Raw genomic sequence first — 18,082 nt, 5'->3', positions numbered from 1 at the left:
AATACTACACATACTACCGCTATTATTCTAATTATATTCACCGTCATCGCTGCCGTCAACAGTACCACCATCATCAACCACTACCGATCAATCCCTACTACTGACCAACTCATCTATCATAACTAGCACCATTACAGCACCACTAACTACCACTAATACATCACAACCTCCACAAAATCTTCGGCCGCCGCCATCATTGTCACTAGTAACGCCACCTCTACCACCACTTCAACCACTACTATCACTACAATTTATCTCTACTAACAACCATCTCCACCATCACAACAAACAACATCTCCAACTAATATCGTCATCCATGATGTATTCATGTTTCAGCCAACACAATCAATACCTTAAACTACTAACATCACGCAACGTCACATCACAACCACCACCATCAATCTCAACGATCATAACAGTCACTATAATATCAACTATCACAATTATCACCACCAACATTTTTAATCACTAACATCAATCATTGTTACCACAACCACCATTATAAATCATCTCCACTATTACTAATAAAGATAAATATTTTTTTTCTCAATCAAAAAATAATTATGTTGTATTAAATTACATACTTTTTTAATATATAATTAATTTTTTATTTGAATTGTATTTTTTATTTTATTATATATACAAATAAAAAAAATTGCACATTCAGATATTAAAAAATAAAAGATCTTGATTATTCTGTTTTCAGATCTAGAGACAACATCTTAATCATTCAAATATATATTTAGATTCAGACATCTGAATCTCAGAAAAAAAACAAATCCATCCTTAAAGAATATACATAAATTATAAAGAATTCAAAAAGAAATAGACTTAAATCATCCACAACAAGTCTTCTTCAATATTGGCTTGGTTCTTCTAAACAGAAGTTTCCCCAATTTCTTTCCCCTTCACTTTTACTGGCAGCAATTATTTTTTCTTCTGCAATTTTTTTTTCTGAAGATAACCCACTAAAATATATTTTATAAGGAATAATCATGGAGTATAACCGCACAAGAAACGTAAATACCTATATTGCCTCGCTGCAATTTAACAGATTGTTATTTTATTTAGTGGATGTTCCTTGAAGGACTAAACTCATACGCGTTGTTTGATTGAAGATCAATGCGTTTAACCAAATATCACGAGGACTAAAATAAAAATAATGCAACACAAGGACTAAAAGTATTGTTTCCTTTTAGTTAACTTAGTCGCATAAGATGAGCATCATTGTGCAATTTTCAAATCGGAAAGATGTTTGGGTATAAAATTTAATTAATCCCAGCATAAGATCTTGCAACAATATAAGGCATCAGTAGTAGGAGTGTGCAAAAATCGAACCGATCGATAAATTAAATTGATAAAAATGCTATTGATTTATTGTTATTGGGTTATTGGGTTAACGATTTTTTAATGATTTTATAAAAAAAATTATTGGGTTATTGGTTCGGTTCAATTTTTTTTATTAGGTCATTGGGTAAACCGATAACTCAATAAAAAAATATATATATCTATAATCTATATCTATATCTATCTATAATATATTAAAAATGTAAAGACCTTTAGAAAAGTGAAGTGATTTGAACTTTTTGCCTAACTCCTTTAGACAAAATTGTCTTTTCACTATTTTTTTCAATTTATTATTTAATTATTTTTATTATATTAACTTGACTCCTGGGACTCCTAAAATATATAGTAGGAGACAGTTAATATTTTTCTTTGTACAAATCAATTAGAAAAATACTCTTAAAATTTAGGACTCTATTAAGGAAATATTCCTGTAAATATTGAGATGCACGTTAATTTAGAGAAGAAACTGGTTACTTATTGAGATGATTGATGCTTATGTAACTTGATTCGGTTGCATGTCTAGATTGGTGGATGCTTAATTTTCTAACCCTTAACTTCTTCACTATTTTTGTCAACATAATAGAATTCAACGTGTGTATATGTATATCTTCTTTGTTTTCATTCAAGCCAATCTTTAATGTCAAACTTTTTGCTCAGGCAAGAATTATTTTCATCAAAACTGAAGCTTTGTCATCACTATTGTATTATTTTGTTGTAGTTTACAGGTCGTAGATGAATTTACAGGTGGTAAATGAATGTCGATCGACTTTGAGGAATTTTTTTAGATAAAGGTTAAGTTTATTTGTATTGTTTTTATATCTCTGTTTTGAGAATTTTTTTTTATGTAAAGGTAAAGTTTAGTTGTATTACTTTAATATCTCTGTTGTGATATTATTTTGTTATAGTTTACAGGTGATATATAGTGTCGGACGACTTTTAGGAAATTTTTTTGTAACAGTTAAATTTAATTATATTGTTTTGATGTCTCTATCTTTGTATTATTTTGTTACAGTTTACAGGTGATACTTGAATGTAGATCGACTTTGAGAAATTTTTTTGGTAAAGGTAGGTTTAAATAAATAAATTCTCCAAAAGACGTTGAATTTAATTATTGTATCCATTTTTATTATTTAAACAAATATCTATTTAGTGTAACTTTTGAACTTAATAAAGTGGATATATATATATATATATATATATATATATAAATTAACAAACATATTATTTCAATTATACAAACTCTTAATTTCTCCTAACAACATTTAGTCCAAACTTGAAAATTCTTGAAAATTAAAACACATCATGTAGGATTTTTGGTTGCAACTAAGATTAGATTTTTTTTTTTCATATTAGTTACTACTATTTTTATTTTATGAGTATTTTCTTATCGATTAAACCGAAAACCGAACCGTTAAGGATTAAAAACCGATAAATCGAAAACCGATAAAAATTATCTTACTGATTTGGTTATTGGTTTAACATATTTAAAAATTGAAAACTGATAAACCGAACCGATAATATATAAAATCAAACCGAACCGACCTATGCATGGATATAAACATTACATTCTTGTTTATTGTGTGTAAAAACAACGAACATGTTTACTTTTTCGTGTGTTAAAAATGAAAGTGTCATTTATTTCAAATCGAAGTTGGAATAACGAACTAAAATGTAAAACAAACACTTGATTTTCTTTTTCAAATTTTCCAAGTCTTGTCTATTGATGAAGAAGATCTGCCAGGAAAAAAATGTTTCACTCCTAGGAGATGATCACAATAAGCTCAAACCACATTATGAAATGGTATAATTTGCTGTATAAAAGAACATGATGGAGAAATCATGTTTTCTTATTGAGCCAAATTCTTCTAATTTGTTGTATAAATGAACATGATGGAGAAACCATGTTTTCTTATTGAGGTAAATTCTTCAAATCATGTCTCCCTAAATCTAATTTAAAAATAAAAAATAAAAAAATCTAAAAGTAACCACCAAGCTAGCTTCTTAAGGGTGTATACCAATTTTGGTAAGAAAAAGAAGAGATAACTTGAACTATCATTTTTTTTTGCAAGTTTCACACTCCAATTATAGTTAGCCTAATCAGCTTCAAGATTGTTTTAATCAATAGATGGTAATAGTTCGAGGGGCAATATGGTACATCGGGAACAACTAATAGTTGGATATGAAACTATAATTCAGATGTGCTTTTGAACACCAACTCAGAAAAGAATATGTGAATGGATGGATGTGTGAACTGACATTATTAGTCCAATAGTCACTGCATATTGAGACTACAAAATCTTAAGGTCTTGGACCCCTCATGAAACAACAATTTACACCATCCATATGAGAAGTAAGATCACAGTAAGAAATTTAGAAAGAGAATCTCTCAAACAAAATGAAAGAGAAGAAACATTTCTCAAGCTGTGATCTCTTTGATCAGCCACTCTAAAGCAGGATAGGCAAAGTACAACACTAGGAAAGATGGAAGTCCAAAGAGAATTGTGATCAGTAAGTAGAGCGCTAGGACGGCTGCACAGGAAGGTATTGCAAACATAACAAGGAGAAGAAGCACGATAACTAACGGAAACTTGGATGTAACGCGGATAAAGAGATCAAGGGACTTGTGAAGAGAAGAGTGAACCCTCTGCGATGCAGGCGTACCACTAGTATAGTTATGACTACTGGTGCTCGACCCTGGAGATCCTAGACCATGTACCCTCCTGGAATTCATGACAGAGGTATTGCTCCCCATAACTGAAGTGCACCGGATGTACCAATCTTGTTGATGATCCCTACATATGCCAGATGGAGACTTCACCCGGTCACCATTTCTGCCTTCCACCATCCAGAGGAGGAAGAAATTCTTGCTAGGAAATTTGAGATTCCCGTTGAATGCGAACCGGAATGTCAGCATATTGCACCATGGGCAGGAAATGAATAATGGAATCTGGACCTGTTGGGTGGAGAACTTCTACGACGCTGATTTAAGCCCCAACAGACAGTGCTTGCAAAGCGTGTGACCACACCACAAGACATAGGGGATGTTCTCGACAATGTTAAAAGATTCCCAGCATATTGGACATTCAAGCCCTTCTTCCTCACTGCTGGAATTAGAATAGGCATCATCTAAGAATTCGTAACAAGGTTGATTGGGCTCACCACATTCCTTCTTCTGTCCAAAGCTTGTGATGGCATTCGAGATAGATCTCCACATATAAGAGGCAACTTAAAAATCGCTATTGCCTGCAATTACTCGAGTTTAAAGCTTGGCATGTATTTGTATATAATACTAAGATGAACCTGACCTTCAGGAGCAAGCCTCTTGGTAGGTACAATCTTAAAAACTTATTGTCATGAATATACGGTATACCATCTTTAAGATGATAGCAAAATTCAAAAATCACAAGCAATTATGCATAAAACTAAGAGCTGGATTATGTTTACGCTCCTCATTACTCATCAGTGAAGGTCTCTCAAATAAGCAGCAAATAAAAGTTGCACTTTATTGTTCCACTCATTAGTGAAACCACTCTACCCCCATTTAAATCCAGATTCGCAGATCACAGTCATCTGCAGGTTTAAATGAAGTAGACGATTTGGGATAGATTGGCGATTTAAAATACATTAAAAAACATAACTAGAAATCTTCAATTCCGCCATACTAAGAGAATCAATTGGTACGCCATCAATCACGACATTCTTACATAAATTTTCCTACGAAAGATCGTATGTTATAATATCCATGCAAACAGCAATTTCGAGATAAGAACTGGTGTATAAAAGGTTAATTCAAAGTACAATTTGAAAAATATATCATGAGCAGACAATGGGGCAAAAGTAGAAAAATGGCACAATTTCAGATTGTAGTTTCACAAAAAAAAAAAAGAAAACAAATGAAAGAAAGAAAGAAAGAACTGCATAATTTATTTGAGGATGTTCAGAAACTTACTTGTATGGAAAATGGTATGATTGGGAGAAGAGAGATCAGAAGAGAAATGGATTCTCTCTCTCGTCTCGCCACTCTCTCTCTATTGTTTCTGAGAGGATTGAAACTACTGAGAGATTTTATCGATCGGACATTTAACAAGTGCGAACCTAATTATGCCACCATTTTTAAAAAGTATCAACTTATGTTACTGATTTAAAAAATTATAAAAATTGACTGTTTACACAAAATAAATACATAATATACTTTTTTTTCATCTTGACACCATTAAAATAGAATATTGCACTAAATAATACGAATAGTACACTTATTAGTTTACTATCTATTTTTTAATGAATAGTGCACTATTCATTTTTTTTAATGAATAATACATTAAATAAATGTATTATCTATTTATTTTATTATGGATAGTGCACTAAAAAGTACACTATCAATTATTTTTAATATATTGCATTTTTTTGTGCATTATTTCTTTTTTCATATAGTTTAGTGCATTTTTTTTAGTGCACTATTCATAAAATAAATGGATAGTGCATTAAAAAGGTGTACTATCAATTATTTTAATATCTTACACTTCTTTAGTGAGATAAAATTTTACGTATTTTATTGTGAGATTAAATTTTATTTTTTTTATGATACCAAATTGCAACATAACGTACAATGTAAAAAGTTACGTATTTGTATGTCAATGAATGGTGTAATTTTTTGTGAGATGAAATTTTACGTATTTTATTTTGAAATAATCTTATAACTCATTACAAATAACGTATTACGCCAAACTTCAATAAAAGTTGATTTGATATTAGAAAAATAAAAAATGAGAGAATTTCAAAAAATCCTACAAAAGTATTTGGGTGTTATACAGATTTATCCAGGAAAAAAATGGTATGACCGAATTTGTCCCTTAGAAAATAAACCTATTTCTATTTATTATGATTTACAAATTGCTGGACACATCATTGTCAGAGAAACATACTCCTCTAAAACTGATGATTTTATTATTTGGAGAGAAACACTTCAGCAGACTCAACTATATTCTAAAATGTGTGATTATGAGGTGTTATGTCGATGGCATAGTTTAACTATTCTACAGGCACAGTCCGCGATATTTCAGATATGTAAATTCAGGAATGATGCACAAGTTATTGAACACTTGAATAAGGAAATATCAGAAATGGAAAAAACATTAGAGTTTTTTCATGCATTAGATGATCTTATCTTTCAAGGAGTAGATGAAAATGAGCACTGAAAAGTACTTAAAAATCAGAGACTACATCGAGATTCTACCTATCCAGTATATCCAATTGTTAACGAATGAATAGGCCTTCAAAAACATTTACCCCAAACATTAAATTTTGGAATGTCATATTGTTGTATAAACCAATTGAGTTTAGTTGAGCCAACACAACATGAATTCAACATAGTTCCTGAAACTGACGAAGAAGATATGTAAATTTTTACATTGTACGTTATGTTGTAATTTGGTGTTATAAAAATATTAAACTTTCATCTCAAAATAAAATACGTAAAATTTCATCTCACAAAAAATTACACCATTCATTGACATACAAATACGTAACTTTTTACATTGTACGTTATGTTACAATTTGATATTATAAAAAAATGACAAAAAGGTTTGATGAACCGCTGTACTATGTCGGTTTTGTAAGTTGGACACTTCTACTTACATATTTGTCATCTAGACCCCTGAACCCACTAAAAAACAACATTTTAAACACCGTTTCGGTGAGTGTAACACACTCTCGCCACATCAGCTACCATGTCAGCTTACACGTCTACCACGTCTGCCACATCAGCTGTCACATCAGCCGCCAAGTCATTTTTAAGTATTACATTAAATTTTATGTTATTTTTAAAATGCTACACAGGAAATTAAATATTAAAATAAATTTAATTAAATAATTTTTTTTATAAATTGTAGAAATTCTAATACACAAATACAATAAATTTTTAATTTAAATTAAATTTTCAATTATAAATTTAAAGTTTTAACTATAAATTCACATTACACAAACATAATGAATTTTCAATTTTTATTTAAATATCTTCAACAATTTGTAAAAGTTACAAAATTAATCCTAAATAAAATGAAAAATTTAAATTGATAAAATGAATAAAAAAAATAAAAAAGTAAATCAAGAACAATTTTTTTTTTTTGAAAATGAACAACAAACAACAATATCAACCACAACAAAGACCTCTTCAAGGATATATATATATATATATATATATATATATATATATATATATATATGTTTTTTTTTTACAATGAACAACAACAACAATAATCTCAATCAGCAAAGACCCTCTTCGGGAACAATAACAATATTTTCTTTTCTATGATGAACAACAACAATATCAACCATAGCAAAGTAAAGACCCTCTTCACGGATATATAATTTTTTTTTTTGACAATGAACAGCAATAACAATATCAACCAGCAAAAACCCTCTTCAGGAGCAACAACTTTTTTTTTTGACAATGAACAACAACGACAATATCAACCACAACAAAGACAAGAAATAGCATAAACTTCCGTTGAATCTTGTCAATCTTAACTCCACTAACATTCACTTTCGTTGAAGTAGCAATAACATAAGCTTGATTAACTCTCCTTAGTGGAACCCAATTAACCTTAAACGACCCACTAACAAGTAACAGTCCAGAACCTACAAGTTGTTTTAAGAACACAACTCTTTTTTCCTTAAATCTCCCAGCTAGAATAATCAAACCAGTACCAGGTGTAATACTGACTCTCAATTTTGTGGGTTTTGGTTTATGTTCGTTGATGAGGGATTGTAATACCCCGATCATTCCTTAAGCCTAAATCTATCTTTTTGAATGGATATGTATGACTTCTAAAGTGATTGATGTTTAAACCATGTTGTATTTATCTAATTCCTACTTTTTTTCATGTAGAGCATTGAATAAGCTTTCCATCGATACCAATTTCATCAAAATCTGACATCGGACGAAGGAGTTATGGCCATTTTACTAAATGGTATCAGAACGCCCAGGTTTGACGGTCGACCTGGTGGACTGTCGGGTCCTTGGTGGACCGTCAAGTGTCCCGTCAAAATAAGGCAGTAACTCTCTTTTGGGATGTCGTGTGACGGTCAAAGTGGTGGACCTTCACAAAGTTGATGGACCGTCAAGGTGTCCGTCAGACCGAGACAGAATGTCTCATTTCTGGCCCTCAGGTGACGGACGACTTGGTGGACCGTCACTTTTCTGATGGACCGTCAGGTCAGCCATCACGTCAAGGCAGAACATTTTAGTTTTGGTGTTCGATTGACGGACGACTTGGTGGACCGTCAGTCCCTCTGGCGGATCGTCAGGTCGATCGTCACAGGCCCCGATTAGCAATTTTCAACTCTTTTCAAAAGGGCATTTTGATCATTTCCGCTCCTTTTAAGCCCTCTCTATATATATATATGTATGTATAGAAGAGAAGAACGTTTTTCTCTCTTTTCTCTCTAATCTTCCAAGAAATATCTAGAAACCTAGGGTTTCTTCCAAGATCCAAAGCCACTTTTCTTCCAAATAAATTCAAGAATCCTCCATAGTGATTCAAAAACTGAGTTCCCCAAGTCAAAGGCATCAAGGATCTTGGCTCAAAAGTGTTAAGGAAAAGTTCCAAACAAGTGTCTACATCTTCAAAATCAAAATCCAAGTTATGTGAGGTTTGAACAAGAACACTCCTTTCGTTCTTGTGCCCAAATATTTACTTTCTATTATTGATTTACATGATATTGCAAGTGGGTTTACACCCAAATTTCTCTATTAATGATTTATGAGATTTGAGTTGAATAAGTTTGATATTTTTGATTATTTCACTATCATGTTTCTTAAATTGAGAATTTATTCCATGAGCCGTATATTATCATTATGTATTGATGATTTCTAAGCAATTTAATTCAAGTTTCATGTGTTGAATATTTTTATTACGAATTGATGATGTTTGAATGATTTGAGACAAGTGTCATGAGTTATGCCTTTCCATGAGAAATTCGACTATTGAATGTATATTGATATGTGAAATTGAGAGGCAAGAATGAGTCTTATGATGTTTCCATGAAGTTTTTGATATTGAAATGATTTGATAAACAAATGTATTTGATACCGAGAAAGATTGTGTTGAGTTGAGTTAGGAATCCACAAGATGTTTATGATTTACAAATGAGATATATTTATGTTTTGGTCTTTATGATAGACCAATGAGTTGATATTGATTGAGGTGGATTTCCTAATGCGTTCTAAGCTGAGTCTGGGAGGAGTATTTAGCACCGAGCGGGAAATATGGTATTTCCCAGGAACTACGTACCACCGTAGGATTGATGTTGATGATTGTGGACCAAAGAACGAGTATGAGATTGTGATATTGAGATTGAGGTTGTACTCCCTGGCAAGAGTACAACACCCCTGCCAATGTGGGATTCTCTCCCTAGGAGGGCAAAACGTTGGACTCTATGCGGCTCACATGGAGTAGTTATGTCGGTTATAAGAAACTCCCATGTCCATAATGATTTAAGTCTCTTGAGTTACCGGGTCATTCTAAGTCATGAGTTAAAGAGTTTGAGTTGAGATAAATGATTTACGAGATTTATGAAGCATGCATTACTGCTGCTGATTTATGAGAAAAATGTTTCAGATAATTCAAGCGAAGAGAATTATTATGGTCAGCATGCATAATTTTCTTATACATTTATGATATTATTTAAAATGCTGCATCCACCCCCACATACTCAGTACATTCCCAAGTACTGACCCCCATACTCCTTTGTATTCTATATTTCCTCGTGATATAGGTGCAGGTGCTCAGTCTCAGCAGCGACAGTGATTTTTGAGTACCTTCCTCTACACTTTTGCAGCTGGTCAGTCCTCATGGTTCGAGGACCTGTGTCTCTAGTTTTGTCTTGTTAATAGATGGTTGTTTACTTTCAGTTCAGTACGAGTCAGTTGGGGATCTGTCCCAATGGTTCCTCAGTCCTATGTAGCAGAGCTTTGTCAGACTACAGCGTGTACAGAGATTTCAGTATTTTGTTTATACAGGGCAGTATTGTTTCATGTGTTCAGTATGTTCGTGACATGGTTATTCCTCTTTATCTTAGCATGATTTCGCTATAATGAGTTCTGAAAGTGATGACAAGTTTAGAGGGTTAGCTTGAGGCCACGTGTGGTCTTGAGCACCATGTGACGTCTCGGGATAGGTTCTTGGGGCGTTACAGGGATTTTTCCACGTCATCAGCTGGGTAGAATTTTGGTGGTTTGATGCCGGTGGTAAAGGACGGAGCAACGATGGCGGTGGATTTTGGGTGGCTGGGGAATTTGCCGCCCTTTTTCTTCTTGATAACCCAAAGATCCTTTTTGTGGTACATTTTGGAACGGAAGAATTTACCGATTCCATTGATTAGGTTAGGGTTACGAGGGAATTTCTTGGCAGCCATTGCTGTGAAGTGTGCAAAGGGCATGTTGGAGTGAAAGGGGAACAAAATGAAAGTGAAATGCAAAGGGTAAGTTTGAGAAAGTGAATAAAAAATCCTCTTTATTTTTTTCTCAATATTAATATTATTTTTAACTTTTTTTAATTAGTTTAATATAAAATTGACCAAAAATTGACCCCACTCGCACTTCAGGCGAGTGTAATCACTCTCCTTATCCTAATCAGCATTTTAATGCCATATAGGCAAAGTCAACGGTCAAAGGGATTAAAATATAGCTTTTTTGTGAGTTCAGGAGTCTAGATGACAAACATGTAAGTAGAAGTGTCCAACTTACAAAACCAACATAGTACAGAGGTCCAGAAGATCATTTTGCCAAAAAATTAAAATTTCATCTCATAATAAAATACGTAAAATTTCATCTCACAAAAGAAGTGCAAGATATCAAAATAATTGATAGTGCACTTTTTTAATACACTATCCATTTACTTTATGAATAGTGCACTAAAAAATGCACTAAACTATAGAAAAAGGAGAATAATGCACAAAAGAAGTGCAGCATATAAAAAATAATTGATAATGTACTTTTTTTAGTGCACTATTCATAAAATAAATAGATAGTGCACTTATTTAGTGCACTATCCATAAAAAAAATGGATAGTGCCCTATCCTATTTTAACGGTGTCAAAATGGGAAAAGGATATTGTGCACTTATTTTGTGCAAACAACTCATTTTTGTAACTTTTTAAATCAGTGGCATAGATTGATTCCTTTTTAAATATGATGGCATATTTAGGCTCCGCATTCACATTTACTAGAAGACACACTCATCAAACTACAAACGTTATCGTTTTATCTTTGTTTCTCTTTCTCTTTCTTCCTCCTATTGGTAGAGGTGTGGATGTTATAGTTCATACGGTTATTTTATACGGAAAAGGGCTAAAATGCAATATGAAATGGTGTAAACATATCCTTCATCTCTCTATTGGGCCTAAAATATCCTTTTGTCTACCTAAAATGCCTTTTTCGTCTATCTATTAGGGCTATTTTGTATTTTTATTTAAAAAAAAATTATATAATACTACAACTTATATTTATTAAACTACATAAAATCCCTATCATTTTTATTAATATCAACTAAATAAATAGTGCACAATATCAATTTTTCGTCATTCTAAATTGATCTGATAAATAAAAAAAACCTAAATAGCCATTTTAAAAAATTATTACATATACAGAGTCGTATTAGTTGGTTGTCGACATATAAAATATTTATTTTTATAACAGATTCTAATATATAGAAAAATAGTTATATATTCAATTTTCATATTTCTTATTTATTTCCTATTTTTATGAAAGCCTTTGTTCATTCATTTTTTTAATATACTATATCAAAATTCTATATTTTTTATTTTTATTGCCTGCTTTCACGTTGCCTCCATAAAAATATATGATATATTTATATCATAAAAATTTATGGTATATTTATATATTATACAAATTATATTTATATCATAAAAATATATGATATATTTATACCATACAAATTATATCTATATCATTATAAATTATATTTATACCATAAACATACATTGTATATTTTAGATATAAAAAGTTTATACCATGTAATACTGAAAATTTATATTTATATTTAATAAATAATTTTTTAACAAGAAAAGTACTTCCGGCATAATGAGATGTACCATGAATATCAAAAATATAATAATAATTTGACTTTAGCGTAAATTATATTTACATAATAAAAATACATGGTATATCTGTACTCCAACATAATAATTTTTATTTCATAAATATTTATTCATAAAAAATTATGGTTAACCTATTATATTAGAATTAAAAATACACAATAATGAAATAATACTAGATGATTAACATACATAAAAATTAAACGAAACATACACAAGCAAATAATGAAGTACTTAATTTATTTTAAAATATTTAAATTTTGAATATAAGAGAGAGAGATTTGAAAGCAGGGATTATCTTTTCCACTTTTAATTTGAATATTGAAAATATGTATCTTAAATTAAGGTGAATTGATAATTAGTTATAACATTAAATTAGAAATTATAATTATCTTTTCTGTTTTTTTTAAATGGCTATATGTATAAAAAATTATTTTAATAATATTGAAAAAATATTATTCTTTATGTAATTAAGTTTTAAGGATGACCTTTTCATGTAATTTGCCTAAATAAAAGGGTAAAATAGGCCCAATAGGTAGATGGAAAGAGCATTTTAGGCTCAATAGGTAGGTGAGAAGGGCATTTTAGGCCCAATAGGTAGATAAGAAGGGCATTTTAGGCTCAATAGGTAGACATAGGACATTTTTACACCGTTTTTCATAGTTGAAGAGCATTTTAGGCCCTTTTCTGTATTTTATAAAATTTAGAAAAAATACATAAAGTCCCTTTGATGTTGTTCGACTTTTTAAAAAGGACACCTAAACTGTACTTTCGACCTATTACCCCACGAAATAATTTAAAAGTGATATAAATATTCATATTTCAGCCAACTTCGGATGCAGAAAAAAAGTGTAAGTCACACACCAATAAATACTTGCCACTTGGCACACTTATTTAATATCCTAATATTTATTTTTATATTTATTTCTTTATACTTCTTTTCCTTTATCTTTTCTCCTTCTTCTTCTTCATCAATCTCCATTATACTTCTTCTTCAACCTCGTTCGTGGTTAGCTTTGGCATAGCTATCATCACCATTGTTACTATAACTTTACATCCATTATGTCTATCATCTAACCATCCCCAAATAAAAATTAAAATAAAAAAATCAAAATCTCCATAAAAGTAACTATAAAGTTTGACCACTTATTAACCGAAAATAATTAATCAAAATTCTCTAATAAATCTGCTCAATTCATAAGAAAACACACATTAATTACAAATTAGAGAAGAAATTTATCGAACAAAAATCTTAAAGCAACAAAGAAGAACAGAAAAAAAATATAAAGAAAGAAGCAAGAAAAATTTTATGGATCTTCCCAAGGAAGAAGATGAAGATTTGCTGAGATAAAGTTCTTCACCTTCATTATGTGTCTAATTCTCAAGGAAGAATAGAAATAAATTTGTACAAAAAGCTTTTGTTAATAGTGAATAGAAAGCTGATGATTGAGAGGATTGAGAAGAAAGAGAGTTATGCTGATAATGATATTGTTGTTGTTGTTGTAACTGATGTTGTTATTGCTGTAATTGATGTTGTTGTTGAGTTATGGTGATGGAGAAAAAGCTGTCAATGGAAAAGAAGAAATTTTAAAATTATTTGACAAATAAATTACACGTGGCAGCTTTTAATTGATAATTTAAGTCAACTTTTGACCCTTCACGCGTCTGTTGTGCGTGTCTACACGCAGAGGCAGAATTTATGTCAACATAGTGTATTTAGAACGATTTAAGTAAGATTCATGGGGCAATAGGTCGGACGTATAGTTTAGGTGTCTTTTTGAAAAAGTCGGACAACATCAGGAGGGACTTTATGTATTTTCTCTAAAATTTATATGGTATTTCTTTTATAATTATTTTATTTTATATAATCAAAAATAGACTTTTTAAAATAAATTCCATCATCTCAATTTTTCTTTGAATCAATACAGTTCAATTAATTTTTAATTTTCTTTACGTTTAAAGTTTCACCTCAAAATACACCATTATTAAATGTTTCCTCATTACTAAAAGGAATCAACTAAATAAAATCCATAGAGGGTAAAATATCTTTAGTAGTTATGCAATTCTTCTGCTATATGTTAATTAACTAGCAAGAAGCATTTAACAACACAAAAATGAAGACATCATCGTGAAGTAAAACTTGAAAACACAAATAACTTTATTATAGATGTCCAATGAAGTCTTCGTAGTTGATATCAATATCTTCTTCATTGTGGATGAAAAGTAACTTACTTAAAAACCTTGTTGTCGTATTATTTGATCTCAAACTTTCAATGGGAGTATTTGCATAAATTTTGCAGTATTATTTTATAGAGTATCTATTATTGTATATATTTTTAATTTTTAAATATAATTAACTAAAGGCTAATTAAAGGGAAAAGGCGCAAAGAAGGGTGTCTTTGGTGGCCTAGTACCTAGGTTATAATTTATATTTGAAAAATGTTATAAAACATTATATATTAAATTTAGCATATTGTTAATATATAAAATATAGTGAAAAGGATCAAATATACCCCTAAACTTTACAAAAAGGTTTAGATATACCCTCCGTTACAAGTTTAACTCACTGATGCCCTCACTATTTAAGTTTAGACACATACATACTCCTTTGAACGTTAGTTGATTTGCTAAAATTTTTCAAGACCCCTTTTTCTTTTTATTTAAATTTCAATTGCCACATCAGCAAAATAAATATCACATCACAAGTATAAACCAACCCAATTCATCTATACACAACACCTGATCTATCAATTTGAACAAGCCTAAGATCCGACCCAAGATTCACTACTTTTAATCCTTGTAAAATCCTAATTTGTTTCATAGTTTCCTTTCCATCATCTCTCCTTCATGATTTGATCTTTCTTACTCTGTCGATTTTCTCTCCATTATCTCTCCTCCGTAATATAATTTTTCTTAGTCCGTCGATTCTTTTCAATTTCAAATTTAGTTTGAGAAAATGAGTAAAGGTTTGAGTGTCTCAAGTAGGTCGATTCTAATATTAGATTGCAACTAAAATTTTTGCGACTTATATTCCAACAAATGCTGAAAGACATTTTTATAAGTGTTCTAAGTTTGATGTACACAAACTATATAATTTCATTAATTTTATTAAATCTATGATTGATTTCAAGTTGATATTTTGTATAAAATTAATGTGCTTTTTGAAAATGGGTTGATGATATACTCTATTATAGAGTTGTCAATCACATCCACAATTTAAAGAGAGAAATGATATTCTTTATCGTGAAAAGAAAGCTTTGAAAACAAGGATGACTTATCTTGAAAAGTATTTGACATCTGATATTGAAGAAAATTGTGAAGATAAAGAAAAAATTAGTGTTTTCATGTGTGAGGAGGTTTTTGTCGATAATCAAAAAGTTGTCATCGATAAGCCTTTGCGGGATGGTGAAATGCAAAAATTAAAGAGAAATTCTTTAAGATGTGGCTTGTGATAGTTATGTCCTTGTATTTTTTTGTTTGATTCATCACATCTTGGACAATGAAATTAGTATGATCTGTGTAATTTTTTTTACGTTTATTCTGTAATGTTTAACTTAGGAAACTTTAATTATGTGATGATTTTGAAATTCATGTCCATATATTGATTTAGATAATCTATCAATTTTTTCAATTCCAATATGACAATAATTATAAATTTCAGCAAGGATATAAATTATCAATTTTTTTGTTCAATTGTAATGTCGTTTCTTACATATTATTCGGAAAAGAATATAAACTATGTGATGACTCTTTTCTCTTATAACCCTCATTTATAGAAGGGTATTGATATTTAGTAGATGATCTCATGGGTACAAAGAATTCTAACTTTGGAACATATTTTTCATTCCCTCCTATGAAATCCTCCCTAAGAATGTCAAAAGTATGTAGAGGCCTAGTGTTGGAAAGTAATTTTTGTGTCTCAACTTATAATGGTGTAAATATACAAAGAAGATTTTTTAATTTATCTTAAGAAAGAATAATTAAATTGTACTCTACTGTGTGTTCTTCTTCATTTTAGATTTTGAAGAAGCCTGTTATTTATGAACTGATTTTATTGTAACTCGTGATTAGGAGAAATGATTAATGATGTTCTTCAACTTTACAGGTCTCAAAACTCGAAAGCAAGTTGTACTAGATGGACCTGTAATTTATGAAAAGAATATCGCTCTTGCAATGCTTGTTAATTGAGCGCATGATGAGAATTGGCTAGTTCTTTATATTATTTAATATGAAAATAATTTTAGTCCATAAGTAAGTGAGAAAAAGATCTGCTAGTGGGATATACTTGAAAATTATTTAACATGACATTGTTATATGCACACAGTGGAAGAAAATACTACATGACATGAGAAAATCGATCACACATCCTCATTCTTGATTTATTTGGATAACATGTGAAATTTCTTTGCTTTTTTTGGAGCAATATAACACAGTTACATATTTTTTAAGTACATGACAACATACTCTTTGTTGCTGATTTATAAATATACCAATGAAATAGGATGTTTTAGGTGTGAGACAGTCACAGTAAGAAATGAGATATTTTTTATCTAAGCTTTGATATTGAACAGAACAATTCAATAATAGCAAAAGAAATTGAGCAGAAGACAGTAAAAAAGTTGAACAAAAAATTGTAAAATAAATTGAAAAAACAGCAGCAACACAACAACAAACTGTAAAAATTTGATAAAACAACAAAAATTAGCAAAAAATAAGCAAAACACAACAAAAAAATTAAGCAAAAAATAGCAAAAAAATTAAATAAAAAATAATAAAAAATAAAACAACAACAACAACACAAAAACAAATAACAACAAATCTTAAAAATCTTATGAAACAACAAAAAACTAAACAAAACAACCAAGAAGAAGGAAAAACAACAATAAAATTATAAAAATCTGAATAAACCAACAATAAAACAACAAAAAATTAAATAAATCAACAACAAAACAACATAAAAATATATAGAACAACAACCAAATAACAAAAAAATGGGTAAATCAACAGTAAAACAACATAAGAATAGATAGAGCAACAATCAAACAACAAAAAAATAGATAAATCAACAACAATATTAAAAAAAACAAACAAAAAAAGTCATCATAGTCGAAAAAGATAACTAAAATAAACACAATCAAAAGGTGTCAATACTATCATTCATCACGGCAATGAAAGTTTCACATAATTGAAATAAACAACTAAAATAAACATGATAAAAAAATTTGAATAATGTCATTCATCGAGGCATATAAAAGTTTAACCTATCTTAATCATCGGGTGCTTAACCAATTTAAGAAAAGTTACTTTCGATCATATTGTTTGTCAATCAACTGTGGTTAACCGCCGAAAAATAAGTTAAAAATAAATAGAGAAATTAAATTACATCACAGAAAGCATCATTAGGTGCAAGTTCTCTTTTGCCTTTAACCTCCATGTTAGTCCCTCTTTTTTTTACTTTCATTTCTAATTGTCCAGAAGAAACATCTTCTTTCTCCTTTCAAGTTGTCTTGACTGAAGAATAAAATAGATTATTTGGCACTGAAACATCAGTATAATCTTCAGTAAAACTAATTTTTCTTGTACTAGTTGAAATACCTCTTGCCATTAACTTCTAAGTCGAA

The 18,082-nt window shown here is 30.2% G+C and overlaps 1 protein-coding gene and 1 pseudogene across 1 annotated transcript; both read right to left on the bottom strand.

Annotated features, from left to right (window-relative positions):
• Window positions 1-2,964: 2,964 nt before the first annotated feature.
• LOC107855424 lies at window positions 2,965-5,429 on the bottom strand (annotated as a pseudogene).
• Window positions 5,430-7,608: 2,179 nt separating this feature from the next.
• Window positions 7,609-10,761, bottom strand: LOC107856561 (60S ribosomal protein L6-like). The gene is made up of 3 exons (XM_016701574.1): window positions 10,548-10,761; window positions 7,848-8,112; window positions 7,609-7,765 (listed from the first exon to the last, which is right to left on the bottom strand). Exons 1-3 carry the CDS (start codon window positions 10,759-10,761, stop codon window positions 7,609-7,611), a joined length of 636 nt encoding a protein of 211 aa, XP_016557060.1.
• Between the last annotated feature and the right edge of the window lie 7,321 nt (window positions 10,762-18,082).

The sequence above is a fragment of the Capsicum annuum genome, chromosome 1 (genome assembly GCF_002878395.1).
Source record: "Capsicum annuum cultivar UCD-10X-F1 chromosome 1, UCD10Xv1.1, whole genome shotgun sequence".
NCBI lineage: Eukaryota > Viridiplantae > Streptophyta > Magnoliopsida > Solanales > Solanaceae > Capsicum > Capsicum annuum.
The sequence above is the reverse complement of the archived record's forward strand: the minus strand, read 5'-3'. Positions and strand labels throughout refer to the sequence as shown.